Source organism: Penicillium angulare, assembly GCF_028827245.1.
Source record: "Penicillium angulare strain IBT 27051 chromosome Unknown utg000008l_segment0_segment0, whole genome shotgun sequence".
Taxonomy (NCBI): Eukaryota; Fungi; Ascomycota; class Eurotiomycetes; order Eurotiales; family Aspergillaceae; genus Penicillium; species Penicillium angulare.
The window spans coordinates 1,434,818-1,462,009 of record NW_026623167.1 but is presented as its reverse complement, the minus strand read 5'-3'; the positions used below and the strand labels follow the sequence as shown (position 1 = coordinate 1,462,009).

General features: G+C 44.8%; 9 protein-coding genes across 9 annotated transcripts; 5 read left to right on the top strand and 4 right to left on the bottom strand.

The window, feature by feature from the left end:
* Nucleotides 1–675: 675 nt before the first annotated feature.
* N7478_011265 (uncharacterized protein) lies at nucleotides 676–1,090 on the top strand (the record flags this gene model as incomplete). The annotated part of the gene is made up of 2 exons (XM_056927479.1): nucleotides 676–926; nucleotides 988–1,090. The coding sequence occupies 2 exons, from the start codon at nucleotides 676–678 to the stop codon at nucleotides 1,088–1,090; spliced, it is 354 nt and encodes a 117-aa protein (XP_056774527.1).
* Nucleotides 1,091–1,440: 350 nt separating this feature from the next.
* N7478_011264 (uncharacterized protein) lies at nucleotides 1,441–1,950 on the bottom strand (the record flags this gene model as incomplete). Its single annotated transcript, XM_056927478.1, has 2 exons — nucleotides 1,441–1,696; nucleotides 1,754–1,950. The coding sequence occupies 2 exons, from the start codon at nucleotides 1,948–1,950 to the stop codon at nucleotides 1,441–1,443; spliced, it is 453 nt and encodes a 150-aa protein (XP_056774526.1).
* Nucleotides 1,951–4,373: 2,423 nt separating this feature from the next.
* Nucleotides 4,374–5,055, top strand: N7478_011263 (glycoside hydrolase family 11 protein; the record flags this gene model as incomplete). Its single annotated transcript, XM_056927477.1, has 2 exons — nucleotides 4,374–4,603; nucleotides 4,653–5,055. The coding sequence occupies 2 exons, from the start codon at nucleotides 4,374–4,376 to the stop codon at nucleotides 5,053–5,055; spliced, it is 633 nt and encodes a 210-aa protein (XP_056774525.1).
* A 6,922-nt stretch (nucleotides 5,056–11,977) lies between these two features.
* N7478_011262 (uncharacterized protein) lies at nucleotides 11,978–12,208 on the top strand (the record flags this gene model as incomplete). Its single annotated transcript, XM_056927476.1, has 1 exon — nucleotides 11,978–12,208. The coding sequence occupies one exon, from the start codon at nucleotides 11,978–11,980 to the stop codon at nucleotides 12,206–12,208; it is 231 nt and encodes a 76-aa protein (XP_056774524.1).
* A 2,491-nt stretch (nucleotides 12,209–14,699) lies between these two features.
* On the top strand, nucleotides 14,700–14,900 carry N7478_011261 (uncharacterized protein; the record flags this gene model as incomplete). The annotated part of the gene is made up of 1 exon (XM_056927475.1): nucleotides 14,700–14,900. One exon carries the CDS (start codon nucleotides 14,700–14,702, stop codon nucleotides 14,898–14,900), a length of 201 nt encoding a protein of 66 aa, XP_056774523.1.
* A 69-nt stretch (nucleotides 14,901–14,969) lies between these two features.
* N7478_011260 (uncharacterized protein) lies at nucleotides 14,970–15,167 on the top strand (the record flags this gene model as incomplete). The annotated part of the gene is made up of 1 exon (XM_056927474.1): nucleotides 14,970–15,167. One exon carries the CDS (start codon nucleotides 14,970–14,972, stop codon nucleotides 15,165–15,167), a length of 198 nt encoding a protein of 65 aa, XP_056774522.1.
* Nucleotides 15,168–18,055: 2,888 nt separating this feature from the next.
* Nucleotides 18,056–19,947, bottom strand: N7478_011259 (cation:proton antiporter; the record flags this gene model as incomplete). Its single annotated transcript, XM_056927473.1, has 7 exons — nucleotides 18,056–18,505; nucleotides 18,564–19,098; nucleotides 19,157–19,277; nucleotides 19,351–19,401; nucleotides 19,461–19,586; nucleotides 19,645–19,851; nucleotides 19,911–19,947. The coding sequence occupies 7 exons, from the start codon at nucleotides 19,945–19,947 to the stop codon at nucleotides 18,056–18,058; spliced, it is 1,527 nt and encodes a 508-aa protein (XP_056774521.1).
* Nucleotides 19,948–21,226: 1,279 nt separating this feature from the next.
* Nucleotides 21,227–22,330, bottom strand: N7478_011258 (uncharacterized protein; the record flags this gene model as incomplete). The annotated part of the gene is made up of 3 exons (XM_056927472.1): nucleotides 21,227–21,483; nucleotides 21,540–21,616; nucleotides 21,672–22,330. 3 exons carry the CDS (start codon nucleotides 22,328–22,330, stop codon nucleotides 21,227–21,229), a joined length of 993 nt encoding a protein of 330 aa, XP_056774520.1.
* Nucleotides 22,331–23,158: 828 nt separating this feature from the next.
* N7478_011257 (non-ribosomal peptide synthetase) lies at nucleotides 23,159–26,056 on the bottom strand (the record flags this gene model as incomplete). The annotated part of the gene is made up of 1 exon (XM_056927471.1): nucleotides 23,159–26,056. The coding sequence occupies one exon, from the start codon at nucleotides 26,054–26,056 to the stop codon at nucleotides 23,159–23,161; it is 2,898 nt and encodes a 965-aa protein (XP_056774519.1).
* Nucleotides 26,057–27,192: the final 1,136 nt, after the last annotated feature.

Sequence of the window (27,192 nt, the reverse complement as noted above, 5' to 3'; positions counted from 1 at the left end):
CATTTTCAGATCCGAGCTGGCCGGATACTAGTAGATAATATTTTAGACCAAAGACTATAGGTACAGTTTGATTTATAGTCCAATATTTGAATTTCCATAATAAGGAAGACTAAAAATCACAGGGGCTTCTCAACCGATACACTAGGACCCTTTTGACGCGACCGTTGGCTGACAAACCACAAAAGACTAAAATGTACCAAATGTTTGTAAACACTGTATTGAGATTGGGGGATACAGTGTCTGAGTTTGTGCTCAAAGGGATGCATATATTACATATTCATGAGCTACTAGCTACAATAAATCTACCAATAAGATATAAAATTAGTTCATTCCGCATGGTGAGTATATGTTTTTATCTAGTCATTTGAGCATAAATTCTGATTTAGTCGAAGATAAGGTTCCGGGTCATGCAGATCAAGGGCGACAAAGTAGCAGAGCGTATGGAAGTCTCAGGAAAGTGTTACACAAGATTGGAGATAAACAAGATGCCCGATGCCCACCTGGGCACTTTTCAATACGGAACAGGATAAAGATTCGCTTTTGAGTCAAGCAATTCTGAGTATTTATAACATCTTCCATCCCCAGGTTAAACAGATACTACAACTATTCCACCTTCATCTTCAAGGTTCTCAATTTAAAAGCCCTCAAACAAAACATAATCAACACGCAAACATAATGCTCGTCTTCGTCGGAAAACTTAACTACTCGCCTTATGCCGCCGACGAGCTGATCACGGTTGTCTTCCGTGACAATGTTCAAGTTGGAGACAAGGTTGCTGTGATCCTGCAATGGTCCCAGGACGCTAGTGGACAAGCAAAGGCAAATGCTAGTGCTCATGGCACAGTCGGAAAGCTTTCTGCCGTTTCAAGCCCCCTGAACAAGAAATTTGAATTATTCTCTGATGAGAAGGAGAGCACTTACTATTGGTAAGAGTCTTGGCACCACAACCATCTTACCAGACTACAGTATTTGCTAAAGATATATTAGGTATAAGGGTGAGTTGTCTGGTACTAAATTAAATTTGGCCATGTGGAATAAGAAGGGCGAAGAGGTTGCGAAGAATATTGAGCTGCAGCTGATTTTCGCTTGATGGGTTTTCATGTTAGTAGCTTCTTCTGTAGTTATTCTTAAATAACACAAAATATTAAACTTTAAGCACCATGAAGTATTATTTGAATCTTGTAGTCACTATAATAACTTGAAGGATGATGTTCTCGTTTCAAGTTATACAGTTGAACGCTGCGATTGGATGATTTAGTGGATATTACAAGTGAAGGTGGCCACACAGTGACATGGTCCAGATGATCCGAGACATTGATTTATATAGTACTTCAAATATTTGAACATCAGACTTGGGCTACAAGATAAAAAAAACTTGAATAAATTCACATGTCTGATTGTAACCAACCGCTTCTATATACCAACTCTAGATTAAGAAATCTAAGAAGAAGTAGGAGTGATAGTAGCCTGGGCCGCAGCATAACATCTCTGGGTCCCTGGAACTCCACCAAGCGGGTCACAGGTCCACACAGAGCTCGCAGATTCGTTGTTCACAGAAACCGAGATAGTCTCCGATGCACCAGATCTTTTAACGACAAAGCTCAATTGCTCAATCTCGTCGACTCCAGCTGGGAACGAGAGGAGGTAATTATTGTCAGCCGACCAGGTGTCAGCGGGAGGCTGGCCGGGGCGATCCCTAAACATGATTGTCAGTTGAGTTCCGGGACTAGAGTTAGGAGAAGCGGAAGCTTACCAGTTCATGCTGAAGCTGGTACTGTCATCGTAGTTAGGATCGGTAAAGCTCAATTGAACAGATCCCAGTGTATCGCTCAGAGTGGCAGACAAGCTGTTGATCGTGACACCTTCGAATTCTGTAGCTCGCTTGGTAGGAGCCGCGACGGCAGTGGTGCCAGCAGCGAGAAGAATATTGAAAATGGTAGTGGCCTTCATTCTGATGAATTGAAATAGGAAGTTATAGTTTGGAATACTTAAACGGTAGATTGTTGAGTTTGAATGTTGATGAATTCATATATCCAAGTGAGAATATCCAAGTATTTATACTCGTAGATCGAATCTGAGAATAGGCGTTTCTCAGTAAGGCCCGAAGCCAAGTCTAGCTCATATTCCGCTGCGGTTAGGCGTCTACTCCAGTGTCTCGGTCCAAGACGCGCATACTGAAAGCTTCGCAAGCTTCATTGGGTACATTCGAGCGAGGGTACTCCCGCAAGGCCCCCCGCGTCTATCAGGCGTCCCAATGGTAGCATTTTGTTTGTATCATGTACCATAAGTATTTTCAAGTGCCGAGAGGTCGCGGTTCTATTCATGCAGATCGAATTGAACCAATAGAGTTACCATCTGGGATCAGCGGAAGGTCAGTGTGCGACCAAAGTATGACACAGTTCGACTTTGACCTGCTCTCCCCTGTCCATTGCACATTCCCCTTTCTCGTACTTGTTCTCTACGCTTATTTTGGAATTACAAAAGGGTATAGGCACTTCTAACTTGAATGCTAGTACATACGACCACAGGGTGTGGAGAACAGGGCTTCCCGTCCGCTCAGCCGTACTTAAGCCCAATCTTTAATAGGCAGATAATTATCTCGAAGCCGAATCACCCTATAGCAGCGTCGAAGGTTAAGTTAGGTCAGTATGGGTGATATGGGTAAGAACTTTAGAGTCTAGGTGAGAGAGGTGAGAACGGGGTGAGAACGGGGTGAGAACGGGGTAAGAATTCTCACCCACCGTCTTTTCCGATTTCGTCACGTAGACACCACTAGCCCCGGCTCCCTCTATATAAGTCCTCCCACTCCCAGGGCCCTTCCTTTGGTTTACTATAGCTTCTCTAAAATCTTAAAATATGCTCTCCGAGGCCGATTTATAGAAAGCCACACTGAAAGCCGCTGAACGTGTAGCAGCACGTGGCTTCACACCTAAGTACTAGAAACAGAGGGAGTCTAAACCTAATATTATCTCTCAAAGGTCTTATACCTACTACGACTATAAACTATCATGCTTTATAATTAATTTAGACATTATAAGTATATATCTTCTTGTATTGGAGAATATTCTATGGGTTAAAATTTATAAAGATTAGAACTAAATAGAGGCTTTCACGTGGCGAAGTAATTGACGACTTTTGCGACTTACAAGATCGTCCGGATCCGGATGTTCGGCTACTTAAAAGTTTTGCTGAATACTATATCGTATCGAGAAAAAATACCCCTTCTTAGAAGACGGCCTATAATAGGCTATACTATCTAGTTTTAAGCTAGTCGCGGGGTATATTACGATATATTAATAAGGAAATCATAGTTAAATAACGTTACTTAGAGGTAAGTCCAAATTTTTTTATTTCGAGATTAGGTATTTCATATTCTATTCGAGGATATTATTATTCTAGATAGTACTATCTTACTTATTTTAAAGTAGAAATCGCTATGCAAACATGCGATATTAGGTATAAATCTGATTGAAGTATTATTTCGGCCCTCCATTTCCCATTCCGCCAAGGCTATTGAGTTGGCTAAAGTTTGCCAATGTCTGAGCCCCAATGTTTGCTTTTGCTTGGCTAGGCATTGCTTCTGTAGTAAGTTGATAGCTTCGCATCCTGACCTGAATAATATTATATTTCCAGGTAAAGAGAGGTTTTCAATATTGTTTAGCCTGTTAGGATAGTCTGCGCCAAGCTGTGTCTTCATCACCTGCACAAAGAGGTGCCCGGCCTCCTCCCCGTGCCCTTTAAGTTCCCAAGTGCCTGACGAATGAGGTCAATGCTCGGTGCGACCTTTGGCCAGTGTTCTCCCAGCATCAACTCAGTCTTGGGCTTGCTACGAGAAGTAAAGAAATATGACCCTTGAGTACATACGTGTTGTGTGGATGAGGAGCTGTGTTTATTTAGTTGATCAAAGACTACATAATTATGAACATGACTTCTGAGCCGGTGAAACTTCTGCAGGGAACCGCTGAAGAATCCCCACTTCCCCGCATCCACATTATTTACCTTTCACACAACTATGGCCTTTTTAGCCACCTGCAATCTATTTAGCCAAATGCAATCTATTCAGCCAGGTACAGTTCATTTAGCCAAGTGAGGTGCCCAGACTGGTGGCTGCACCGGAAACATATAACTATAGAGCCGTCTCTGGCAATAGGCTCGAGCTCGTTCAACCACCAAAGGCGAAGCGGCAAAATGCACATAACCGGGACGCTTCGTCGTGCGGGGAAAGGGGATAAATACTAGAAGTATCATTTCGCAGAATATAAATAGAGTAGAACGGGCTTGCAATTTGAAGAACATTGACTAGCACAGGCTTCTCTTCAGACTCTTCCAGTTATACACATCCATTCACCAGCATCCAACTCTCTTCAATTATCATGAAGATCACTGCAGCTTTTGCAGGCCTCTTGGCCGCGGCATTCGCCGCCCCTGTCACCGAACCTGCCCTGGTGTCGCGAGCTGCCAATATTAACTACGTCCAGAACTACAACGGCAACCTTGGTGCCTTCAGCTACAACCAGGGTGCCGGAACATATTCTATGTACTGGCAGGATGGAGTCAGCTCCGATTTCGTAGTTGGTCTGGGCTGGACGACTGGTTCCGCTAGGTGGGTGACTATATCCTCTAATATAAGTCTAGGGTCTAACGTTTTTCAGATCTATCACCTACTCTGCCACATACAACGCTGCTAGCTCTGCCTCCTACCTCGCTGTGTATGGCTGGATCAACTCACCCCAGGCCGAATACTACATTGTTGAGAGCTATGGCACTTACAACCCCTGCAGCGGGGCCACAAACCTTGGTACTGTGACCTCTGATGGAGGCACATACCAAGTCTGCACTGATACTCGGGTCAACCAGCCATCGATCACGGGAACAAGCACTTTCACGCAGTACTTCTCCGTTAGACAGAGCAAGCGCACATCTGGAACGGTTACTACCGCCAACCATTTCAACTTCTGGGCGCAGCATGGGTTCGGCAACAGCAACTTCAATTATCAGGTCGTGGCGGTGGAGGCATGGAGCGGTTCTGGCAGCGCCAGTGTCACGATTTCTTAGAGATAAGAGCCTTAGTAGTCGAAAGAGTTGAAAGTGAGCTCTTATTTTCAGCTGGTGTGATGATCGGATTGGGTTCTATCGAGGCCGTATATAGTGTGTGTTACCAACTCGCACAAACAATCAAATATCGTTTTCTCTTGCCTTTTCTCGCTTATTATTCTATCCCCTGACAACATATTGCCACATCCTCAAATGAGCAGGCATCCTTCTGGTTGGCGTGTTATCACGACTGTAAAGGGATACTGCCAAGAGAGGGGTTCACGGGCAGAGTAGCCGTGATAGTCATAGCGTTTTCGGGACAGATTTCTAGAAAAAATCTCAAGATACAAGTGGTGAAACTGATTTCGATCTTGCCTGTGTCGCTGGTCGCGATGAAATCTCGAAATATGTAGTGGCGTCTGGCCTAGTGGACACCACCCAGTGCGTCTGGAACCAATCTGTTTATCACATCCCCACTCATTCACATAGACCAGATGATATGACTTGAAGTCCGATATATTATGGAGATAAAAATCTCGCAAATCAGCATACTGTTTCTTTGCTCTTTTCGTGCCATCTATGATGTAGTCAAGGATCCGCTATATGTTATGTCACGAATCCTCTGTAGTTTGGAGGGAGGGAGTCGAGGCGCTATTTTTGCGAAGGGTAGCTGGGGATTGATCATAGGCCTCGTTAAGATAACGGAGAACGGGTTTCCCTATGCTTACCCTGCTCACCCCTGTGCCCAGGGAGCAGATGAAATGATTTCTGATTGAACATCGGGGGGCGCTAGGGTATTGGGGAATACACGTGACTGTGGGGCATTGAGGTTCCTGGGAAGGTTGTGATTTCTTAGCAATCTAAAAAGTGTGGGCGTTGATCAGTCGTCATAATTAGAAACAGCCTATATATTTAACCTCTTAAATAGATTTCGTACTTTTACACAACTTATACCTGTTACGCAACGCTAACTGGTCGCAGTGAGTATCACTTCCACGGGGTTCGCGTACCGTCTCGATGCTCGACTCTGTAAAGTCCTGATTCGCAATCGTACTATTGCCAGTTGGTTGACCAGGTCTTATACGGGCTCGGATCTATAGACTAGACTGGATAGCAGAGGCGTCAATGGAGGTTGCTAGGTTAGGAGATACCCAAGTGTATCCTTTTCTATCGGTTAGTTGTCTTATACGAAACAGATAGAAAGATACTTGAACTAGTAGGTTTTAAGTAACAATGTATAATTGAACACAAAGAACTAAACGCAGATATATAATAACTGTCTCTTGTATATCCTTCGACTTCCTACTCCTAAATCTACACCCTATGGATACAGAATAACCTATGGGACCCTGTGAAAAGGATGTGATTCGGCGGACGTTGCAGGACACGACTTACCATAGGAAATGGGGGATTGTAGGGAATAGGACATTGCAAGATCGGGAAGATCCTACGACAGGCTACAAGTTGCAGCATCGCACAATAAATACTATTGTATGACCTAGGTATCCTAGTATATGCTAAGGTTCGGGATTTTACAGGATACTAGCTATCCTAGGAAGATAATTATTCTAAGATATGCTATAGTTTATAACAACTATAGATATCCTACAATAGTAAGGATCATAGAAAAGGAAAGATTGCAGAGAAAAGCACGTGACTGTAACTCTTAACCCAGCTCCTATAAATGACTATGAAGTGACAGGTTCAAAAAGATGATTCAAGATAAAAAGGTGGCCGAACTAACTTTGAGCGAGTATGCACTAGAAAAGACCATTTATTGCCTATGAAAGAAGTCAGGGGCCTATTTCATGAGTCAAAGAAATTATAACTTAGAAATCATTTATTCAATACAATAATATCATCAAGGAGAGTTTTTCAGCCACCATTTCTTCGGCGATTCTTTCTCAAACCCTCTTTGACTTGATTAGATCATCCCAAGATTCATGGACGGATTCACGCCCGGCGCACATCAAGTCAAAACGTACCGAGGGTAGCGGCGCTCGAGGTCATTGCTAAGAGGGTTTACACCATGAAGCCACCAATAAAAAGAGCCTACACATGGATGTGTACAGATGCCAAGAGACAAATATCTCAGAGCCTACAGCTATACTCAATAAGCCGTGGTTGACCAACTGGGCGGTCTGTGCGGTCAGCGCGCCGATCCGCAGAATTCTCACCTAGTTCTCACCCCACTTCTCACCCTATTTATTGCGCACTCACCCTTCTCACCTCTGGTCGCGCGACGCTAAAGCGGCTCTCGCCCATTCTTCACTCGACAATAAACTCAATGAACTCAGAGAGTACTTGATCTATATGACTCAGCTGTATGATATATTCAGCACATACGACCACAGGGTGTGGAGAACAGGGCTTCCCGTCCGCTCAGCCGTACTTAAGCCACACGCCGGTCAGTTAGTAGTATGGTGGGTGACCACATGCGAATCCTGACTGTTGTATGTTTTTTTACTTTTTGTTTTTGCTCAGTGTTTGTTGTGGTTCCCTTCGGAAATTGCCATCTGCATCTTTACGCCTCAGCCCATTCAGCCCTCTCTACGTAAACTCCCTAAGCCCTGGTTTGATATTGGTTGGATCCACATAATTAGAGCTGAATCCGATTTTATTTGACCAATCCATTGCGCTTTTATCGCTGTCTTTGAGAATATTCTCAAGGAATGCTTCGGAAAAGGGAAGCGCTGCATAATAATCTGATTCGCTGACTCTGGATAGGGGGCCCAAGAAAACCCTCGCCGCCATCCTGGTCATGTACTACTCAATTTTTCCTACTAATACAAATAAAGGACACAACTCTGCTACCCATCACCGTCCGTAATGACCGTAAACACCCCTCCTGAGTTCAAATAATATTTTTCCTATCATACCATCGACCTGCGGCTTAAAAATCAGCATCTGTTTTTGAGGTGAGAAAAGGGCCAAGTGCGATTTGACCGGGTTATTTTTAGAAACGCCACCACCATAGCGCGGGGTTTGCACTGACCCTTAAGGCTGAATTAGAATGCGGCTGGCCACCTGGGCATCGGTGGTCAGGCATCCACCGAGATTCCCATGCTCTTTACTTCATGATTATCAGTATAAACGCTTCATACCATCCGTTCTTCTAAGGTTGGCATTCACCATCCATAGCACTTGAGTATTCCCAAAGCTGATATATACGATTCCATATGGGCGATCCATTATCTGTGGCTGGGAGTGCGGTAGGAGTTATCTCGCTTGGCCTTACAGTCTGTCAGGGTCTACTGACTTACTATGGGTCATACAAAGCCCATGATGAACAAATTCAAGACTTCTCAAACCGTATCACAAGCTTCGAGAGCACTTTGAAGGCGTTGAAAAATATCCTCGCCAACTCGCAAGTTTTCCTTTCTCCTCTGACGGCTCAATCTGCAATTGTCGCACTCGACTCCATCTTTAATTGTCAAGAAGGGATGGGCAGGTTAAGCAAAATGCTGAATAAGTGCAAAAGCACGAGCACGAGCGATTTGAGGTCCAAAATTCAGATCAATAGGATACTGTTTCCTTTCAAGCGTGACACACTGATGGCACTATTGGAAACTGTGCGCTGGCTGCAAGCCCATTTGAATACTTCCTTACAAATTCTGAGTTTGTGAGTCAAACTAGAAGAAAAGCGAAGGTCCCACCGCTAATTGGAGTCTCAAGGGCGATGTTGTCTATCTCTCAGAATCAAACTGACCTACTCCTAACGTACTCAGCATCAAGCGCCTCTGATACAAGCCAGATGTTACTCGTGGCTCAAAAGTCTGACCAGCGCTGCACCAGTATTGAAAACAGACTAGAGCTGCTTGAAGGTCATGTTAAACAGACGGTATAGCTATCCCCTCAAGTCAGACCTGGGAGAATTCCGCCCTGGAGCCGTCACTCACGATTTTTCTCAAACATAGCAAAAAAACAACTCCCGCAAAAAAGGGCCAGCTCTCACCCCAGGCCTAGCCCAACCGGCCTTAAAGCATCAATATACCTTGGATGAAGAGTCGAATCTTCAGGGGACCGTCATTCCCTCTCAGCGGGTTTGGCGCCAAACAAAATGTTCATGTGGCATCGGGAGACCGCGCAACGCCGGTTCAGCTTGTATCATCCAATGCCAGCTTCACACAGAAAGCAAGAGGATCATTACTTTGCTCCATCGCCAATTATTCCGCAGGTGGGCTCTAAGAGTAACCCTTGAAACATCGTTTTCAAGGACTGTCGGAGCAGGAGGCTTCTCAATCAGCCCTAAAATTGAGTTCCGTGCCATCGTCCCTGTAAATTCCGAAGTATTCAGCATCCTGTATGATGCAGAAAAGTATTTGAGAGCACAAGATGTCTATGCTGTTATTATGAATACTCAGAAGGCTCTTTTCGAAACTTTCCGTGAAGGTAAAGCATCAAAGTCGGATACCCTTCGAAGCGGCGACACTATATTACATGTGAGTTTCAATTTGCCGACCATGTTTGCCTCCAGATTCTACCCATAGAAGTTAGATGGTGCTGGAACTTCTGAGAATTTCGTTGAATCTCTTTTATTAACCACGACTACAGAGAGTCACTGAATGGCAATGTTACAGTTCTCGCTGGAATACCCGTTCATGGCTTACCTGGAGGATTTTCATCAAAAGCCTCTTACAAGCGGGCCTCTCTCCGGACCGTGCAAATGACCGGGGCGAAACGCCCGCTGACAGCATGATCAGTTATTTCGGTCATGAAGGAATCGATCTGGAAAAGCAACAGATAACGATTAATATCTGTTCAGACCTACTTGAAGCTGGGGGGTATATGACTCAACAAGCTCTTGATTGGAGGCATCAAGAGAATTGTTGCAACCCTTTTTACCATATGTGGAGAGGAGACGGACGTAGGAATGATGACTTTTTCGAGGACTTAAGTTTCCGGCTTATTTGGAGAATCGCCGATGAGAAAGAGCTACAAGGTAATTCTACCCCAAAGAGCAGTTGGAAAGAACGCAAGGCTGAAATAATCAAGATATCGATCTCCCAGAAGAGCTCCAACCTCTCGTATACAAATCGAGGAAGTTACTGACTGTACAGCTGAGAAAAGGAGTCGATTTTCATCGATGGATCGAAAGTTACACTCGCTGGGCTGAGGGTTTAGCCCTGATTCTTCAATCTGGTTATGTACCAACCGAAAGAGCCCTTACAGCGGCATGCGAAGCGAACTGCGAGGAGAGCGTCAAGATCTTGGTGAATGATCATCATTGCTTCATCGGAAATGAAGAGCTTGAAATTGCCAGTTATCACCCAAACCAGGCTATTGTTGATCTAATTGTTAGCGGATTGATTGATCGGAGACAGCGGTTACAAGGACTTGCAGAGGCACACTTAGCGAGAACTGTCCAAGAACAATTACGCATAAAACCCCAAAGCCTACTGAACTTACATGCTTTTGAAGCATATTCATTACTGGCATCGACTTCTGTAGATTTGGAAGGACTTCTGGAACGTCAAAGATGGTCAGTCTTTGACTGCGTCGGCATCAATCTTGACTTAGCGGACCGGTTATGGAGTGCTGGCTTCCGAGGCGTTGATGAAACCGATGAAAAAGACCAGACATGCCTTACAGAATGTTGGAGAAACACACCACCCTGTGATTTGGATGTCTTCCTGCGAAAGATTCACTGGTTGAATAGCAAAGGTGCTGATATCTATCACCAAAAAACGTCTGGATCGGTCTTGCATGACATAGGAAATAGTGTGGGATCAATCTTATATTGGATGAAAGATGAGGGACACCATTTTTCAAAAATCGATTCGTTGAGTCAATCTTCAAAACTCTTATTGAGAACAATCCTTTCCAACAATGCTCTAGACGATTGCGAATGTGCGTGCTCTCTGAATGGATGCTCTCCACTGACGAGCCTTTTGGGTGGACTTTTGCCCACACGAACCGACCATAAAACCTCAGCAAAGCTTATCAAAATTTTTGCTGATCTATTGGGTGTCATTTTCCACTCAGAGGACGAGCCTGAACCTGATGAACACGTCAAGAGCCATTTGAGTATGACCATACTTCGCTTTATCACATTCAAAACCTTGAATATCACTCATACCTGCTTGCATGAGTACAGAAAAATCGAACCGGGAGATATAGCAGAGATCCAAGATGAAGAGAAAATCACATTGTTGGATCTCGAGATGCTGTTGACACGGTGCCTCGAAGAATCGAATACGCAGGGCTTGAAACTTCAGAGCTACATAACAGGGCCGTGGCAGGCCAACATGGCTTCATTTCTATCAGAACAAAGACCTCACAGTGTAGAAGAAATTATTAAAATCCTTGAGTCAGGGGTCATCCTTGATTCTCACGAGACACAGGGGGCAAAGGTTTTCTCATCCTAGCTGCGGCCCAGGATCAATAGAAATGGAAAGAGGGTTCTATTTTGAAGGAGTCGGAGCAAAGTATCATCGTTCACAAAAAAATGCCTGAAGTAAGCTAGGGTCAGGCAAAAGTATGGAAGAGTCAGCCCCGGGGTAGGAAAAGAAGGCTACTCGAACGATCCCCCTCCCGTCTGGAACCAACCTTCTCCAATACAACGACCCGGGCTATGAGGGTTGGGTCAGGCCCATGATTTTGGTCTATGGATTTTGCACAGGTCTAACAAAATGTGAGAATGTACCTCCCGATACATAGGCCGAATATTCAGGTGAAGAATATTCAGGTGAGTGAATATCCGCCTGGATCGCCCTGAAGAGGGCTGAACAGAGCGGCGCGCCGCCCATGCCCGAATCGTGGGCGCTAGGTGACCATAACCTTAGACTTGACTGTTGTATGTTTTTGTTTTTGCTCTGTTCAAAGTTGACCAAAAGCTATCGATTGTCGAAGAACTAACTCCGTGGGTACATCATTCAGCTACGCAACCTCAAGGGCACTTCCATTGGAGGTGTTGATGGTGAAACAGCCGCAACAGGTAAATATGTCTCAATTGAAGGTGGGCTCATTTGACTCTGAGCAGATGGTGAACAAAGATCTAGCTCTAGGCCCATTCGGAATTTATCAACATTTTGCGACAAATCCATTGATAGATGATCATGAAATTGTATTCACGCATTCTGTCTTCGCCACTCGCAACATCCTTGCTGACGACAATTGGAAGGTAACGGCTATTCTGGACTGGTCATGGCCTGGATATTACCTAGAGTGCTGAGAATATTACAAGGCACGCCGGAATTTGCTACCACTGCCTGACTGCCCGGATTACCTCGCCCGCATATTTCTACCTCGATCTGGGGAAGAGTATATTCCCACGTCTTGGTTGTCAGGTTTATCTCGTAGCTAAGGGATTAAGAGGTACCAGTCAAGGGCATATGAAGACTCTTGGAAACTCACTCTAACCGAATAAATATATGGTATGGACTACATTTCGATACTAGAGTTGTGTCTTCGGGTAGCCCATCTTGACGATCAGCAACCCAGTACGCCAGTAAGTATTGACGCCGAAAGACCTCTGTATCATGGTAGCTGGCACGAAAAAATTAACGTAACTTGTGCAGTTTGATAACAAACTAGAAATTGAACCTAAAATAAAATACCAAAAAGGTATGTACGAGTGTCCCAGCGGTTGCGGGTTGCGCCTAGGTGTCTGATCCTTATCCATCTTTAAAGATATTCGGCTCCATCACCTATAAGATAGCGGTGTGGAGGCGGAAAGGGCGAAGAGAACAAATCAAAAAAAGGCCAAACGTACAACATAGATTCCATGCTGGTGCACGCGATACTCACAGCCTTACTCCCGAAATGTGGGTGGCTCGGTCCATTCGGCCCACCTTATGACACAGTCCTGGCTCCGGTTAAATTGGCCAAGTGTTCGGTCAGTCTTTGTATGTTCTCTTTTTTTTACTTTGCTTCATTAGAGCCTGCTAAATGCGAATCCTTTATGATATTAGGTAGCAAGTGCGAGACACTGAACTATTTTCAGTTAATCGCCGATAAGTAAGAGGGGATTCGAATTCGTCAGCCTTGCCAGTTTCAAGCGTTTTCTATCCCCACCACGCCACCACTCACTTCTTGAACGCCTTGCAACCATTATTTATTTTTCACTTCCAATCCAGCATCGATGTTTGCATCTAACTTCATTATCGCAGACTCTCATCTCACGCATATAGGAGGTCGTGAAAAGCTGAGTACGTTTAGTCGGTCAAAGACAATAGCGTCCGGAAAGACCATGACAAATTATTTCTGCTCGAAATGCGGGTCTCTGATGTACTGGGTGGGCGAAGCATACCCGGGAAGCAGTATCCTGCGGCTCGGTACTGTGGATGATTTCTAATTACACAAGATGGAATTGAAGCTGAGGGTCGAGCAATATACAAAGGATCGTGTGGATTGGTCTAAGGATACAGATGGCATAAAACAGGTTCAGGGTTCGGCTTTTACACCGCGGCTTTGAGTTGGTGGATTTGACAGATAATGCGGGCCTTGAAAAGCTGAGTCCCTTTTCAGCTAATTTAGCAAAAAATGAAATAAATAAACCAAATTCTCCATCTGCAGCAAGTTGGTAGTAGTTTGACTAATACTTTATACCGGGTGGGACCCATATTCGGTTGCTTTCTCTGCTGCCATTTTCCACTAGTTATACGATGTGGGGATGGGGTTAGCACAGCAAGATGGAACACACTGCCGCTCCGTATCCAACTCGGCAGCTTTAAATATAAGGATGATATGCGACCTTGAAATAATTTCACCAAGACTCTTTACACCGATTTCTGTGATGAAAAAAGATGGAGATGCCTTAAATTCCAAGGTTGTATGACTGTTATACGTAGCTCCCATCGAGAACTTAAACTATCCATAGTTACGTAGTGCAGTTGTGGTGCTGTCGAAGGTATAACTACTATATACTACACTGGCTGAATTTCTTTCCATTTCCCAAGTATTAGATCTCAACAGGTTGAACCTTGACCAGCTAGCATCTAAGTGTATTTAGTCTAGCGAACCTGATCTATTGATTTCCCCCCTTCAAAAATCAAGCTATTCAAATCCACGCTTGGTCGATTGCAAAGTCCTTCACGGCTATTGAGCCGGATGACAACTGGTAGACAGTTCCGGTTCCGACTGCCCAAACTTCGCCTCGAGAACGAACCGAGATATTCAGTGGCGGTGAGAGTAAACCAACTCGGAATTGATGAAATCTACTCTGGATATCTTCGTGCCTACTAGTACCAGATACTAGTAATTCTCTCTGTCACCCTAGAGTGCTGCCTATCCAGGTGTATATACGACTCACTTTTTACAGTCCTATTTGCCGACTTTCAATTTTTGGTTTGATCAAAATAATCTCAATTTGTACATATTGATATTTAAAAGTTTCAGTGAATATGGACTTATCATATAACTATCTGTTATATAATAAAGGATTTACGATTACTCTCAGCTTGCATTACACTCTTGTCCTAGTCATCTCATAGAACTTGTTGTTGTATTTTCCTGCTTGACATAAGGTTCAGGTCAACCGATATCAAACCGCGAAACCAGATCGTACCTTCTTCGTGGAGTAAGAAGCTATACACGTAGTTACCACATGCATTGCATTACAAAAACTCAGCAGGCACAATGAATGTAGCGTATATTATGGTTCCGCAAGGCCCAGATGTTTTCAGTCTTCAGGCATATCCACGATGGTGTCCACTATAACCACCATGACCACCCCTTTTTGTCCCTCCACTGCAGCCACCAGAGCTGCCGCTATTGACGTCCTGGCGAAGGTGCCACCCGGCCTTTGGGCTGGTATAATCCTCGTTGTCGTGGCCGCCTTGGGTGGCGTAGAATACCTCTGTGTTAAGAGGGAGAAGAAGAGGAAGAAGAAGCCTGCGAAAGTTGAATATACTATCAGTATATAAACCCTTATGGGGATATGTATGGGGTGTCTTTTATGCACTTATGCTGACATCTCAATGTGCAGCGACAACATGGATGCTGCCGCTGCCAACAGTCCCCTGCTCACTGAGCTGAGCATCCTCCCCCGTTGCGAAGCCTGCCACCACGGCCGCCACGGCTTCCACTACCTCCTGGGCACAGCCCACGAATTACGCTACTGGCAACACCATCTTGCGCAAGGTCTGCCATTTCGTCAACAAGATGTCCGGGGGTTCGTAATAGGGCGTTGAGCTGACGGCGTTCCGCAGTTGCTTTGTCCTTTTCTTCAGTCCGAGAACCATAGCGAGATGAGATGAATGAAAACGGATTTTCATATTTTCTGTTTTAGAGTACGGGGAAAAGAAGGGTGGGTGGGGGTTGGAGGTGTTTTATGACGTTCTTCTGGGCTTTTTGACCGTTTTTGCTTCTCTCCGAGAACCTCAGCGAGGCGAGGTGAAAGGAAAAAATTGGATGAAGATATTTTCTTTGATTCTGTCCTGTTCTTTTCTGTTTTGTTTTTTCTTATTCTTGTTGATGAGCCAGACCCGAAAGCCCTTGGCCCACTATCATACGACGAGCCAGCGACTAACTACGTAAATTGTTATTTTGTGAATGGGGGACTGATGTTCCCCAATTCGGGGACAAGGAATGTGATAGAAAAGCTTTGAAAATTTTCCAGAAGCTTTGTCCTGGACGGGTGGTTCAGCCAGTTCATAGGGGTGATCCACTGCGCAACGCAGCCCGTTTTTGCTTTACAGGATAAGTCATAACCAAGACAGTCTATTTATTACTGGTAGAACAATCTGAGTCCAGAAAATTTGTCCATGGATAAAATTTATAAAGTAACAATGATGTGAAACGCCTGTAGCCTAGTAGATTGATAAACTGCAGGAAAGTATATGAGTATGCATTTTGATGGATCAGCGGAAAGGCATATCATAGTAGTATATTGATAGATTAGTTGTTCACCCTACTTTCTCTAGATGAGACTTGCCCTTGTAATGACATATATGGCCTTATCATGGGATTACTCGGACCGACTGCGCAAAAGGCAATGCATTTCATCATACAAATGCAGAGTTTGCCAATTTGGCGCTTATTTCTTTCTTTTTTCAAATTTCTTTTTTCACATATTCTTACCCTCTTCGGATCATATATCCACGCCGAATTCGAATTTCATACCATGAAGCTGTTCGCCTGGTTAGCACTGATGCACTTTTACTACTACTTCACACCAGCAAAGAATTTAAGGAGCTGCTACCTCCCTTTTCATAGCAAGACAGGTGACCCAACTAAACACTTTGGATATTGGAACGCCTTTTGGAAACCACTCATGTTCGATGAATATCACACTGGAGGGGTTGTAGAGATGGCGTTTGATTATCTTCTCCCCGCCCACTTCTTAATTCTTGGGTTTTTACTTCGTTGACAAAGCACAATCAATTCGAAAACTAAGTCTTCATCGCAATGCCGTGTTTATGTTATTATTGAGGGACACTTGAATCTTGTTCAGATATAATAAAATAAAGTCCAATGCGTGCCATTTCTCATTTGATCTTATATAAGGTCTTCTGCGGAAAGCTAAATTGTTCTAAAATAGTTGTAGCTATTTTGTAGGAAAATGTTGGATTGTTGGCGTTCCGTGGCTATGGGACCGCGATCTTCGAAGTTGCGGGTCGGCTGTAGCGTATCATCAAATCTCTGGGCTAGAGCAAATTCAGCATCACGTTGCATCATTATCCAACCACCATACCCCTTCAGCTCGTCAGCATCAAATTCTTGAGATCCAGGCGGCAATTTGCAAGTAAATCCCTCACACTGGATAGCTGAATCTTCTTTCTCTGTAGGCTCAATAACATAGTTACCCGAAGGGGCCTTCTCAAATTTCCATATAGGCTCAGCGGAGCGTTGATCTGGTGGTAGAAAGACCAAAGTGTCACCATTCAAGCGGTTTAGTACATAATGGGTTCCATCGGTACCATTGTCGATTATTTGGGTAGGTGCCCCTGCTCATCAGGCGTTGAATATCGTCTTTCCGGTGCTAAGGTCTTTCCGGTGCTAAGCGAGCGGTAAATGAACATTGAGCGGTTCCCGGTTCTCTCCAAATCTCCACCTTTGGCGCACAGCAGGCTTCACAAGGAACAGGCTTGGCAGACGATACAGACTAGCGTTGATAGTCTCTATTCGTGAGTGGTTCACCCAGAATGGAAATTTATGTTGTCAAATTCACTTTCGCCTTTATTGTTGGATGAAAATAATAGTATTGTCGCTTTTTCCCTTGAAGGAGACTATCGATCCCGGAGTTTTTGGTCCTCTCAGTCATATTTTCATATACGACCAAACGAAGCGTATGGCGATGCCGGGGAGTTCATTGGCCATGCAGCTCAAACCGAGCGCGATAGTTGAGATGAACGCAACCTTGACCCAGACTTGGCACAAAGAGCTTTCTTGGCAGTATTGCTCTGTTAATGGATCCGCCCCGCCCAGAATTCCAAGGCCGGCTGTTGCCGCGTGTCAGGTGACCCCCTTTCCTTCTGCCTCGCAAGATAGCCTAGCTAGTATGAATAAGACAGACTTCCCCTGATTCCTTGATTCCCAGTAACACCGGCCATGTGAATATTCTTTCTCATTACCTAGTCTTGCTCCCGCTCTAGAACAACTCCCGCTATCGGCCCACATTCTGGCGCCAAGTCCCACACATCATGGAAACAACCCAATGAAAAGATGCCAGTTCTAGAACTCTAAGCTCCCATTGGAAAGATATTGTAGAGGGCTGAGGTTATGGGTTTGCTACTCACTGCCCCTGGGCTGGTCTTTCACCCATCTTTGTAACAGATTGCATAATACAAAGAGCCTAAAATTCATATTGAATTAATCTACCCTGCTAACCGAAAGTATTGAATAAGTCCACGTATAAAGAAACAAAAACCCTTGAATGTAGGTACTGCATCATTTGGCAGCAACGCTACCAGTGAATATTGAGGACACCATTATTTTTTGCTTTGCAGGTAGCCTTCCTGCGCTTGCAGGTGTCACTTTCTTTTAATCTCTGGATATGCGTGAAGCGTGTCGATTAATTTATAGCGCACCCGATACAGTAGGACCTCTCTATGCGATATATCATCTTGCTCCGAAACAATTATACAGCTCCGTGGCCGATCTCCTGACTAGGAACGGACAAAGAAGAATCCTGTAGTCCCCATTGCCCCTCCCCTATTTTTTCTGCGTGGAATCGAACCAGGAGACCGACTATAACAGGACCAATGATTGTATTCAAAAGAATGGCCCAGACACCAGTGATGAAACCCTCTTCACTGACGTACGGAGTTTCGTTATGTCCGATTTCGATAATCAATAAGCCGATCTCACCGCGCGCTACCATAGCAGACCCTAAGAGTAAGGCGGCGAGCCACGCACGATTCCATTCTTTTCTCTCTCCCTGTTCGTTTTGTTTTTTATCGTGATCATTTCCCCTCTCGCTACTTTTGGGTAGTCCCTGGTTAAGCTGATGCGCAGGGCTTGCTTTTTTGCTGCGGGATTTACAGCCTGGGAGAAGCTGCCATATGGGTATCCATATCCCAACGATACCCTAGATTGAACTTGTTAGCTCGATTATTGAGGCACGAATTATAGGAGTATCTGTTTACTTTTGAAAATGCCATCAGGAGCGTGTATACCACCCCTCTCCAGATTCGCTTTCCAGTCCACAGTTGCACGAACGGAATCGCGAATCCGATGCTTGAGAAGAACAAAGGCTCCATCAAGTACTCCTGAGGCCCCAGCAAATATTTCTCAAACGTATGAATGAATGTAGGACTTTTGTCCGCTTCGCGCTCACCCTCCTCACGGCTCATGACAACGAATGGTCCTTCCGGGCGATTACTTGGGAGGTACGTGAGGAATACGCCCGCCAAGAACGCACCAAATAGGACAGATGTACCAGTATAGCCAGCGATGCTAATAAAAGCCGCAAGAACAAGGGTCATAAGAATGATGTTGGAAATATGGTCAAAGCGCGCGAAATGGTATTCGATAAATCTCCGGAAAAAAGGCGCAAATACCCACTTGGTAACAATTGGCGTTACGATAGCCATAGCTATCGATGCCACTATCGGACGCCCGATGAGCCAGCCGAGGTTGACATTGCCATCTCCCGAAAGTTTACCTAGGTCACCGATGACACTGTGAAAGTTGGTCAGCTAAATATATTGGCCGCATTTCGTTTGAGCAAACAACATACCTTAGCATAACAAGTCCTACCACATCATCTATTACAGCCGCGCTCACGAGCACTGATCCTACTCGAGTCTGTGAGAGACTGATGGAGCTAGATGCAGAACTAATCACAGCAAAAGTGGTTCCTGATACGTATCAGCGACATTTCTAGGCACAGTACAGCCAAAATTTGAGTAGAAGCAAATAGAAATTATTTACCTAGTGAGGTCGCGGAAAGAGCAGCGCCGATAATGAATGTCTCCACCGGACCTGGCTATGTTAGCTTGCTTGCAGATATCGGTGACTATGTACCAGACATTAAAACGAACCATAACCAAAGCCAAGGTAGAGCAAAAGATATGAGAGACCAATGGGGAAACAAACCCCAGTTGCCGCGCCAACCATACTCAAAGTGAAATTCTGCTTGAGTAGATCCACACGAGCGCCAAGACCGCCTAGAATGGATGACATCAGTCTCCACTATGAAACCCATGAAAACGTATACCACCTTACCTTCGAAAATTATCAGAATCAGACCAACATATCCAAGTGCGACAAATGTCTCCTGCCAGTTATGCTCAAGGATATTGGCTAACGGTACTCCGTAGATGATGCCGACGGCGATTTGTCCTATAATGCCGGCTCGAAAGATCTTTGCGGAGACCCATTTGGCAAGCGAAAGGAAGAAGAAGAAAGAAACAATAATGAGGATTTCCTTGGCTGTAAATGATCAGCAGGGAGTGGGCAATGTTTGGTTAGGATTGTGCTTGGGTACAGACTTCCGGGTTCGTGGTATGGAAGGAATCCATTGGCCATTCTGGAGGTATTTTCTTTTTCAAGTCTGTGAGTGACAATATTACAAAATGCGACGAAGGCCAACTCTTAAGTGTTCATCAAATATTAAATTGGGGGATACATACGTGTGGCTCTTGGAAGTTTGGGTGGTCTGGGCAGTCTGGGCAGTCTGGGCAGGGCAGTCATTCTATCATCTGGGTGGGGCTAAGGAAGTGCCGATGTTGGATTAACGTAACGTTCCAAGGTGGAAATTCTAGGTCGGTCACCTAAGTCAGCTGATCATCCCCAACTGTATTCCGTACTGAATCAGATAGTTTATAAATTGTACTAGAAGAAGTATTCATTTATGAGGCGCATTTGCTCACTGGTATCGGATAGTCTGCTCCTCAACATGGCCATCGTGCATTTTTCTCAGTGTAGATGTCTCAGCAACTGTGAAGGGAACTTCCACGGGTGCTTCAAAGGCCAATCTTGTCAGAATAATATCTTATATGTAGACGCCAGATCACGCAACAACAGGCTGACTGCCCTAGGGCGTTTAGTGCCCCATATAACGTCAGAGATGAAATACTTTGGTTTCTCGCCTTCGGGATCCACTTACTTTGCCATAGCATTCTGGGAGGGACTTAGATGGAACAGCAGAACATGTCCATGTCGTCGATGATCAGCTGTTTAATTCTTCGCGGAAACCAGAATTTAGGAAGCTTTATGACATTATCTTGGGTTTCAAGAGCCGGCATTGTCCTTTTAATAGTGACACCAGGGGCTTCTTGACGGCTGTCCTATTTGAATTTCCTGCTCTCATATTTTGTGCCTCATGAGCATCCACTTCCACGCTCACATAAAGGTGTTCGTGGAGCGGCCAATTCCAGCTTCAAGAGTGCGGGTCCTATTCTAGCTACTTATAAGTATGTTATAGGCGGTATGGGTATGCCTATGAATGGGTGGGTTTGCTAATGGGTATGCCTATATGCGTCCATGGGTATGCCTATATGGGTATGCCTATAGGTCTGCACAGGTCTAGACCAAACAAAGTTGCTGGGCGCTCAGGATGAAGCTTCTATTCATGAACGGATATCGACTATTTATTTATTAAGGGTTGAATATGATATTCACGTAGATGGAGTCCTGTTATATTTGACATTGATTTGCATGGACGTTGTGGTTAATTTTCGTCAAGTGCTTCATTAGTGACGTTTGAATCGTAAGGTGACCCTTACTTGTGTATCCAAAGACTAACTTATGAGGAGTGAAAGATCAATGCGTTTAAGAGCAGGCTATATAAATCACACCAATCCACCTAAAAGCTCCGAGCTATCTTTTTATCGACCAGACTACCATCAGACAACGAATCTCGAACATCGGATGGCTTGCTGTCGTATGTTCGGCTTTGGCTTTCTCCAGTCTTGGATCGTAGACGGTAACTGATGGATGATGTATGGGATTTTGCGAATTCGCCGAATGATTTGAAAAAGCCTGGCACGAATGGTAGCAAGCCGACCATAAGCACAAAGTCATTTTCGATGCGGTTCCAAATGCCAAGGTCCTCGGATTTATCTAAGGGATGTTAGGAGAAACACCCGGAGTGCAAAGAAAGGCGGGCGCGGGCTTACAGATAAGTTCAATTGGCTCCGGACTGTCAGCAAGCTTACTCATATAATAAAGCTTGATGAGCGAGAAGATAAATGCCCTATTGAGAAATTGCTGTTAGTGTTGTGCTGTCTGTTTTTGGATATTGCACTTACACCAAGCCAAGCCCTGTCAAGCACATAGTGCTGATCTTTTTCCAGCGCGGCATTTGCAGGCCCCATACCACAGAAGCAGGGTAAATACAGAGGGCGATATTGAATAGTGATGATAGGCCGCATGTGACGCAAGCGAAGTCGATTTGAACAGAGCGAGGCCAACATTTGACATTTGGATGTGTGTAAGGATCCCACTGGCCCTGGACAGGGTCGCACATGACCCAGGTAATGATAAACCCAACAGCAGCCATAACATTAACAATGATACACAATGACCAAATTGCGACCCGCGTCCATAGTCCTGCACGGAATAGGTTCGTAGCCATGAGCGCAATCCCGATCTTGGGGAACTCGATGCTGAAGTAGGACCAATTATTCATCAAAATCGCCCAGAAGACAGCTCCCGGTATGGTTTCAGGTGCACGGGCAAGGTCTAGAGCCTTTGCTTCATTTAGTTGTTTCTGGAAGATCCCGGCTTGAATAATCTCAAAGCACCAAGAGACCAGAAGTATCAAATCTTCCCAAGCGCGGGGCTGGTTCTTGAGTCTCCAGCAGGAAAATATTCGCATGAAGAAGAGTATAGTGGCCAGCGCACAGAAAGGCCATGTTGCGGCTGAAGCCTGGCCGGCCACATATTTGATATGTTCAACGGTCACCATGTTGAAGTTTGGGATGTGAAAGAAGGACGAAAGATTAGACTGACCGGAGGTGAGAGAAGCCGCGCAGAATCGCCCTTGTCTGACATTAATAGACTAGCAGAAATGCAATCCGCCCTGAAGTGGCGTGAGTTTCTGTTCTTGTACGAATCAAATGCGAGCGTCGAATGAAGGGATCCGTGTGTTGTATGGGGTCCAAAATCAACGCAGGATTACAACTAGTTAGGCATTGCAACGTCATAATTTAGTGGACTGCGGGGGCCAGATTGGAGATCATCTTCAGCTATCAATCCCAAAGTGGAAGTGTCGCAGCCAGTGTATTATTAATACAGACTGGTATTATTACAGTACGATACATATATCAAAAACTTGGCAACTATCGGATTGCAGGTCTTAAGGCGCACTAGGCATTCTTCTAAGCTTAACGTAATCCACATGCGAGCGGGCCACCCCCAAACACCATAGTAAATGCGATAAATTACAAGTTGATATATCAACAACCATGGTCTATATGGATTTTTCCTAGTAGCCCAATACTTTTTAGGTGATATTTAGACTATTTATGGAGTTTAGAGAATTTATCTCACCTAGTGATCATAAGTCTTATCGATAGCTATCGACAAGCATTGTGATATAATAAACCTGTGATTGTTGAGCTATGAGCATGGATCATATCGCATCTACTATGGTGTTTTGGGGTGGCCCGCTCGCTTGTGTGGCCCGTTTAATGAAGTTGCCAAGATTTAATTCACTCTTTGCTCCTAACATTAAGGTATAGTTCATATGTACATCAAGTCGTAATCAAAATGTTGACCGGCAAAAGATGCCAATCTAGAGACCTCGAGCTGCCATCACCCTCTTCAGAGTCTGTTGGAATTTAGGCAAATGCTCTGGTCCAATCATAGTGTAGTGCTCGCCGCCAACTTCATGATATTTGACATCGCGGGCAAAATCAGTCCAATGATTGAGTTTGTCATTGCGGTACTCTTCACGAGAAGATGCGACGTCTTTCAAAGGCTGACAGTAGAAAATATCCATGCGCGATACCATTCCAGACGGGTCGTAAGTCCAGCCAATCTTCTGCAAGGAGAGAGCGACATTGACCCATGTGAATAGTGACTGGGGTGTGAGTCCTAGTCGCGCAGTGCGTTCGGGCTCGCTTTCCGCCAAGACCGTAGCAATCTGATCGCGGTGTGAAATTTCTCCAGACCGCAGCTCGGAATTTAGTTTATCGGCACGTTCTTGCGAAATGATATCGCAGAAATGAGCAATATGAATGAGGCCAGCTGTCCAATCAAGGGTACGCATACGTTGCTTGATATGAGGTGGCAGATTGAATGAAGCAAGGAATTGTACCGTTTCACCCTCTGCTTCCAATCGCTTACTCAATTCAAAGGCAAGAACACTTCCGTAGGAATATCCGGCCATTGCATATGGTCCCTTTGGCTGCTTTTCTTTGAGGCCACGGTAGTATGCTTCCAATAAATCTTCTTGATTGTGGAATGGTTTCTCGCCAGGGTTGAAGCCTCGAGGGCGGAATGCATAGACTGGTCGGTCAGGAAAGTGCTGGGCTAGCCCGAGGAAAATGAGAATTTCGCCGACTCCAGGATGGAATAGCCATAGCGGCACCTTGGAGCCTTCACCATTTGGCTGCAACGTGACCACTGGCTTGTATTCGCCGACATTTTGCGAGCCCTGTAGTTTGTGGATGGCTTCGGCCAAGGATCGGATGGTGGTATTGGTGAGAATAATGATCATTGGGAGTTCTTCAATGTTAAAAGAGAGCTCCACGACACGCTTCAATCTCATGAGCTCCACAGAGCTAATACCCGTGTCAAGTATCGGCATATCAACGTCCATCTCAACATCTACTCCCAAAGCCTCTTGGAACAATGTGACGAGCTTTTCTTCTGTCTTGTTGCTTGGAACAGTCAAATTCTCGTTCCGATAGGCAGCCAGTTCTTTTTCATTGACATGTTCGTGTTCCTGCCATTTCCCTTCAACCAGAGCGGATCTTATCTTCGGTCGCGATAGTTTTCCGAGAGACGTCTTTTGTAGGCACCCAGCAGGTAAAGGAAGTACTTGCGGTCGCGAAGAGGTGACGAGAACAACCGTTCGAACTATGGCGTGAAGAGCATTGAAGCGTGCTTTTATATCATCCCAATCGTATTGCTGCTGATACACAACATATATCATTTCGGGACTTGTGGGTGACTCTAAATTCCGATGAGAGAAGCAAGCAATGAAAGAAGGCTCCACTCCTGGGATTCGGGCCGCTTCAATAGCATCTTCGATCTCATAGGGAAGATACTTGACGGAGTTGATGTTGATGAGCTCTTTCAATCGTCCTTCCAAGTATAGCTGGCCTTGCGTATCGATCTTTGCCAAGTCACCAGTTTGGAACCATCCATCCGAGGTAAATGACTGCTTGGTAGCCTCCTGGTCATTAAGATACCTGGAAAACACGATCGGACCTTGAACTTCCAGTTGACCCACCTCATTGATAAGTCCAGACTTCCTTTCCAGGTCTTTGTTCTCTTCAAGGGCTCTCGTGTTACCCCTCTCTAATGGCGAGATACGCATCTTAAGCCCTGGTACAGGCTCCCCGAGGACTCCGAATTCTCTCATTATTTTCTTGTCGATAGCTGGGAAATTCTTGTTGAAGATGCCGCCAGCACATATCTCAGTCATACCGAATCCAGGAATGATTAAGTTGGCAGGCTTGACTCCCAGCTGACGCAGATGTTCAATGACACGGAATCCAGTATCCACATTGTTCAGCTCACCCCCAGAAGTCAAGAACTGGAGATGACTGAGATCAATATCCTTCAAACAGTGATCTCCTGGGGGGATCTGATCAAGAGTGCCCAATAGCCTTGCAAGGAAGAAGTCCGGGGCGAATGTCATAGAAACCTTGTTCTCGGATAAAAGGTGCAAGAAGCCCAACGGGTTGCTAAGTACCTCAACAGCTTGAATTTGTACCTGTGTGACACAAGTAAACATGGCCAAAAGATGCATCTCTACGAGACTGGCAACATGATCTAACCCAATCCAGTTGAGAAGACAGCCATTCTCAGGAATTGGAGCCGCTGTCAATTTTCCTCGAAGCGAAGCAAATATTTGTTCATGGCCCAAGCAAACTGCCTTCGAATGACCTGAACTTCCAGATGTGAGCGCCAAGGTGGCTATTCCTTTGAGCTGACTCCTTGTATTGCTTTCAACTGTGTAATTGGTGTTGAAATGGCTAATTCCAGAGCGATTCTTGGCGGGATCGGTTGCGCAGTCGAGATCAAATTCAGCACTGCTCTCTACTGGGATGACAAAAAGGGCATCATTCTCAACAAAGTCGTCTCGGATGAGAGATTCAGACGTCAGAACTAGTGGGTTCTCTAGGATGCGCCATAAATGTTGGAAGTGGGCATGACGGCCTTCGCTAGTGTTGACCAGTGGCGGTGATAGGGCAGGTACATTGCCAGCAATGATGCTAGCCCAGAACCAAATTATGTTGTCCAAATGGCTCTTGAAATGTATCAAAGTAATCGAGCCTTCGCGGAATGAGTCTTGCTGACGAAGCCACGCGGCTTTCTTGGAAGAGATATCCAACAATTCAGAATAGCTGACTTCTAATGGAGGATAATTGCATCCTTTGGGATAAAATTTGATACAAGCAGACGATAAGGCCGATTGAGTGAGAAGGGAAAGGATATTGAGTTCGGCGGAGGTTGCCATGATGAAAATTGTCTTGGAGTTTGATGAAAAGAAGTGGAGGGTGCTTGTCGTTTCAAGCATTCAAAAGAGAGTTTAAGGTTCTTATAGATATGTATGAACAGAACCGTTGAGAACTTAATATTGGCCCTGAAAATATCATATACTATTTGTAAATGTAAGAAAACAGACAAGCTGAGAATAGTAGCAGCCATACCGATACTTATAAACTGCCCAGGGCAGGATCGCGGCATCCATGAGGTCAGCCGAGTTAGCATTACATTGAACACTCGCCTATTTCTGATCAGAGAAATTATTAACTTTTACTAACCGGTTACATGAGGAAGCCCTCGTCATAATTTCTAATTTTGTAGCAAAGATACACATGTCTTGAGGGGCTATGTTGTACCGGTAGACGTAATTCGATTACTTCTTAATTATGTACGTATACATGCTACAGGATCAATTACCATCTTCGTCAGTAGACATGTGGGGGCGACTGTACATCTTATTCCAAGGTTAATTCAGAACACAAGACGTAAGTATTGTTTTCACCCGTAATATTGGCTAATCCTCTTAGACCGGAAGGTCTTACAGTGTTTAACTATGTCAGACACAGATCTTTCCGGGCATCAAATACCAAATGCAGAACAAGTCCCAAATACGCTTTAGCTACAAAACAAGCCCTTCTTATCCTCACGACGACTCCTGCGTATATTCTGATGAATTTCAGGGTCCTGCACAAATCACAATAATATCTGGTATCACGTTGCGTCATTGTTCCCATTGGCTAAAACAGACCAGCTATCTTCGACTTCGTAAGCCGACGTAGTCCCATCTTCAAGCTAGAGTAGATTACCAACATGATCAACTACGAAATTTACATGTGGGGGCAGAAATGTGTTGATCGCAAAACTGGGGAGGTCGGGTATTGTACCTTCCTATGATTTAGCACGGTAGTTTTTCGCTGGAACTTGAGTGCGTAGGCTAAAAATATTTACAGTTGACGTATAAGAAGGCAAATTAAGAAAGCAAACCTGAATGTTTCACGTCAATACAGCGTCACGATCGATATAATACATCACCTTGGTGATTGTAACATCGGCGTGGGGAAACATGGGGTCCATTTCTGTTTGCCCAATCATCATTTTCGGCCCGAA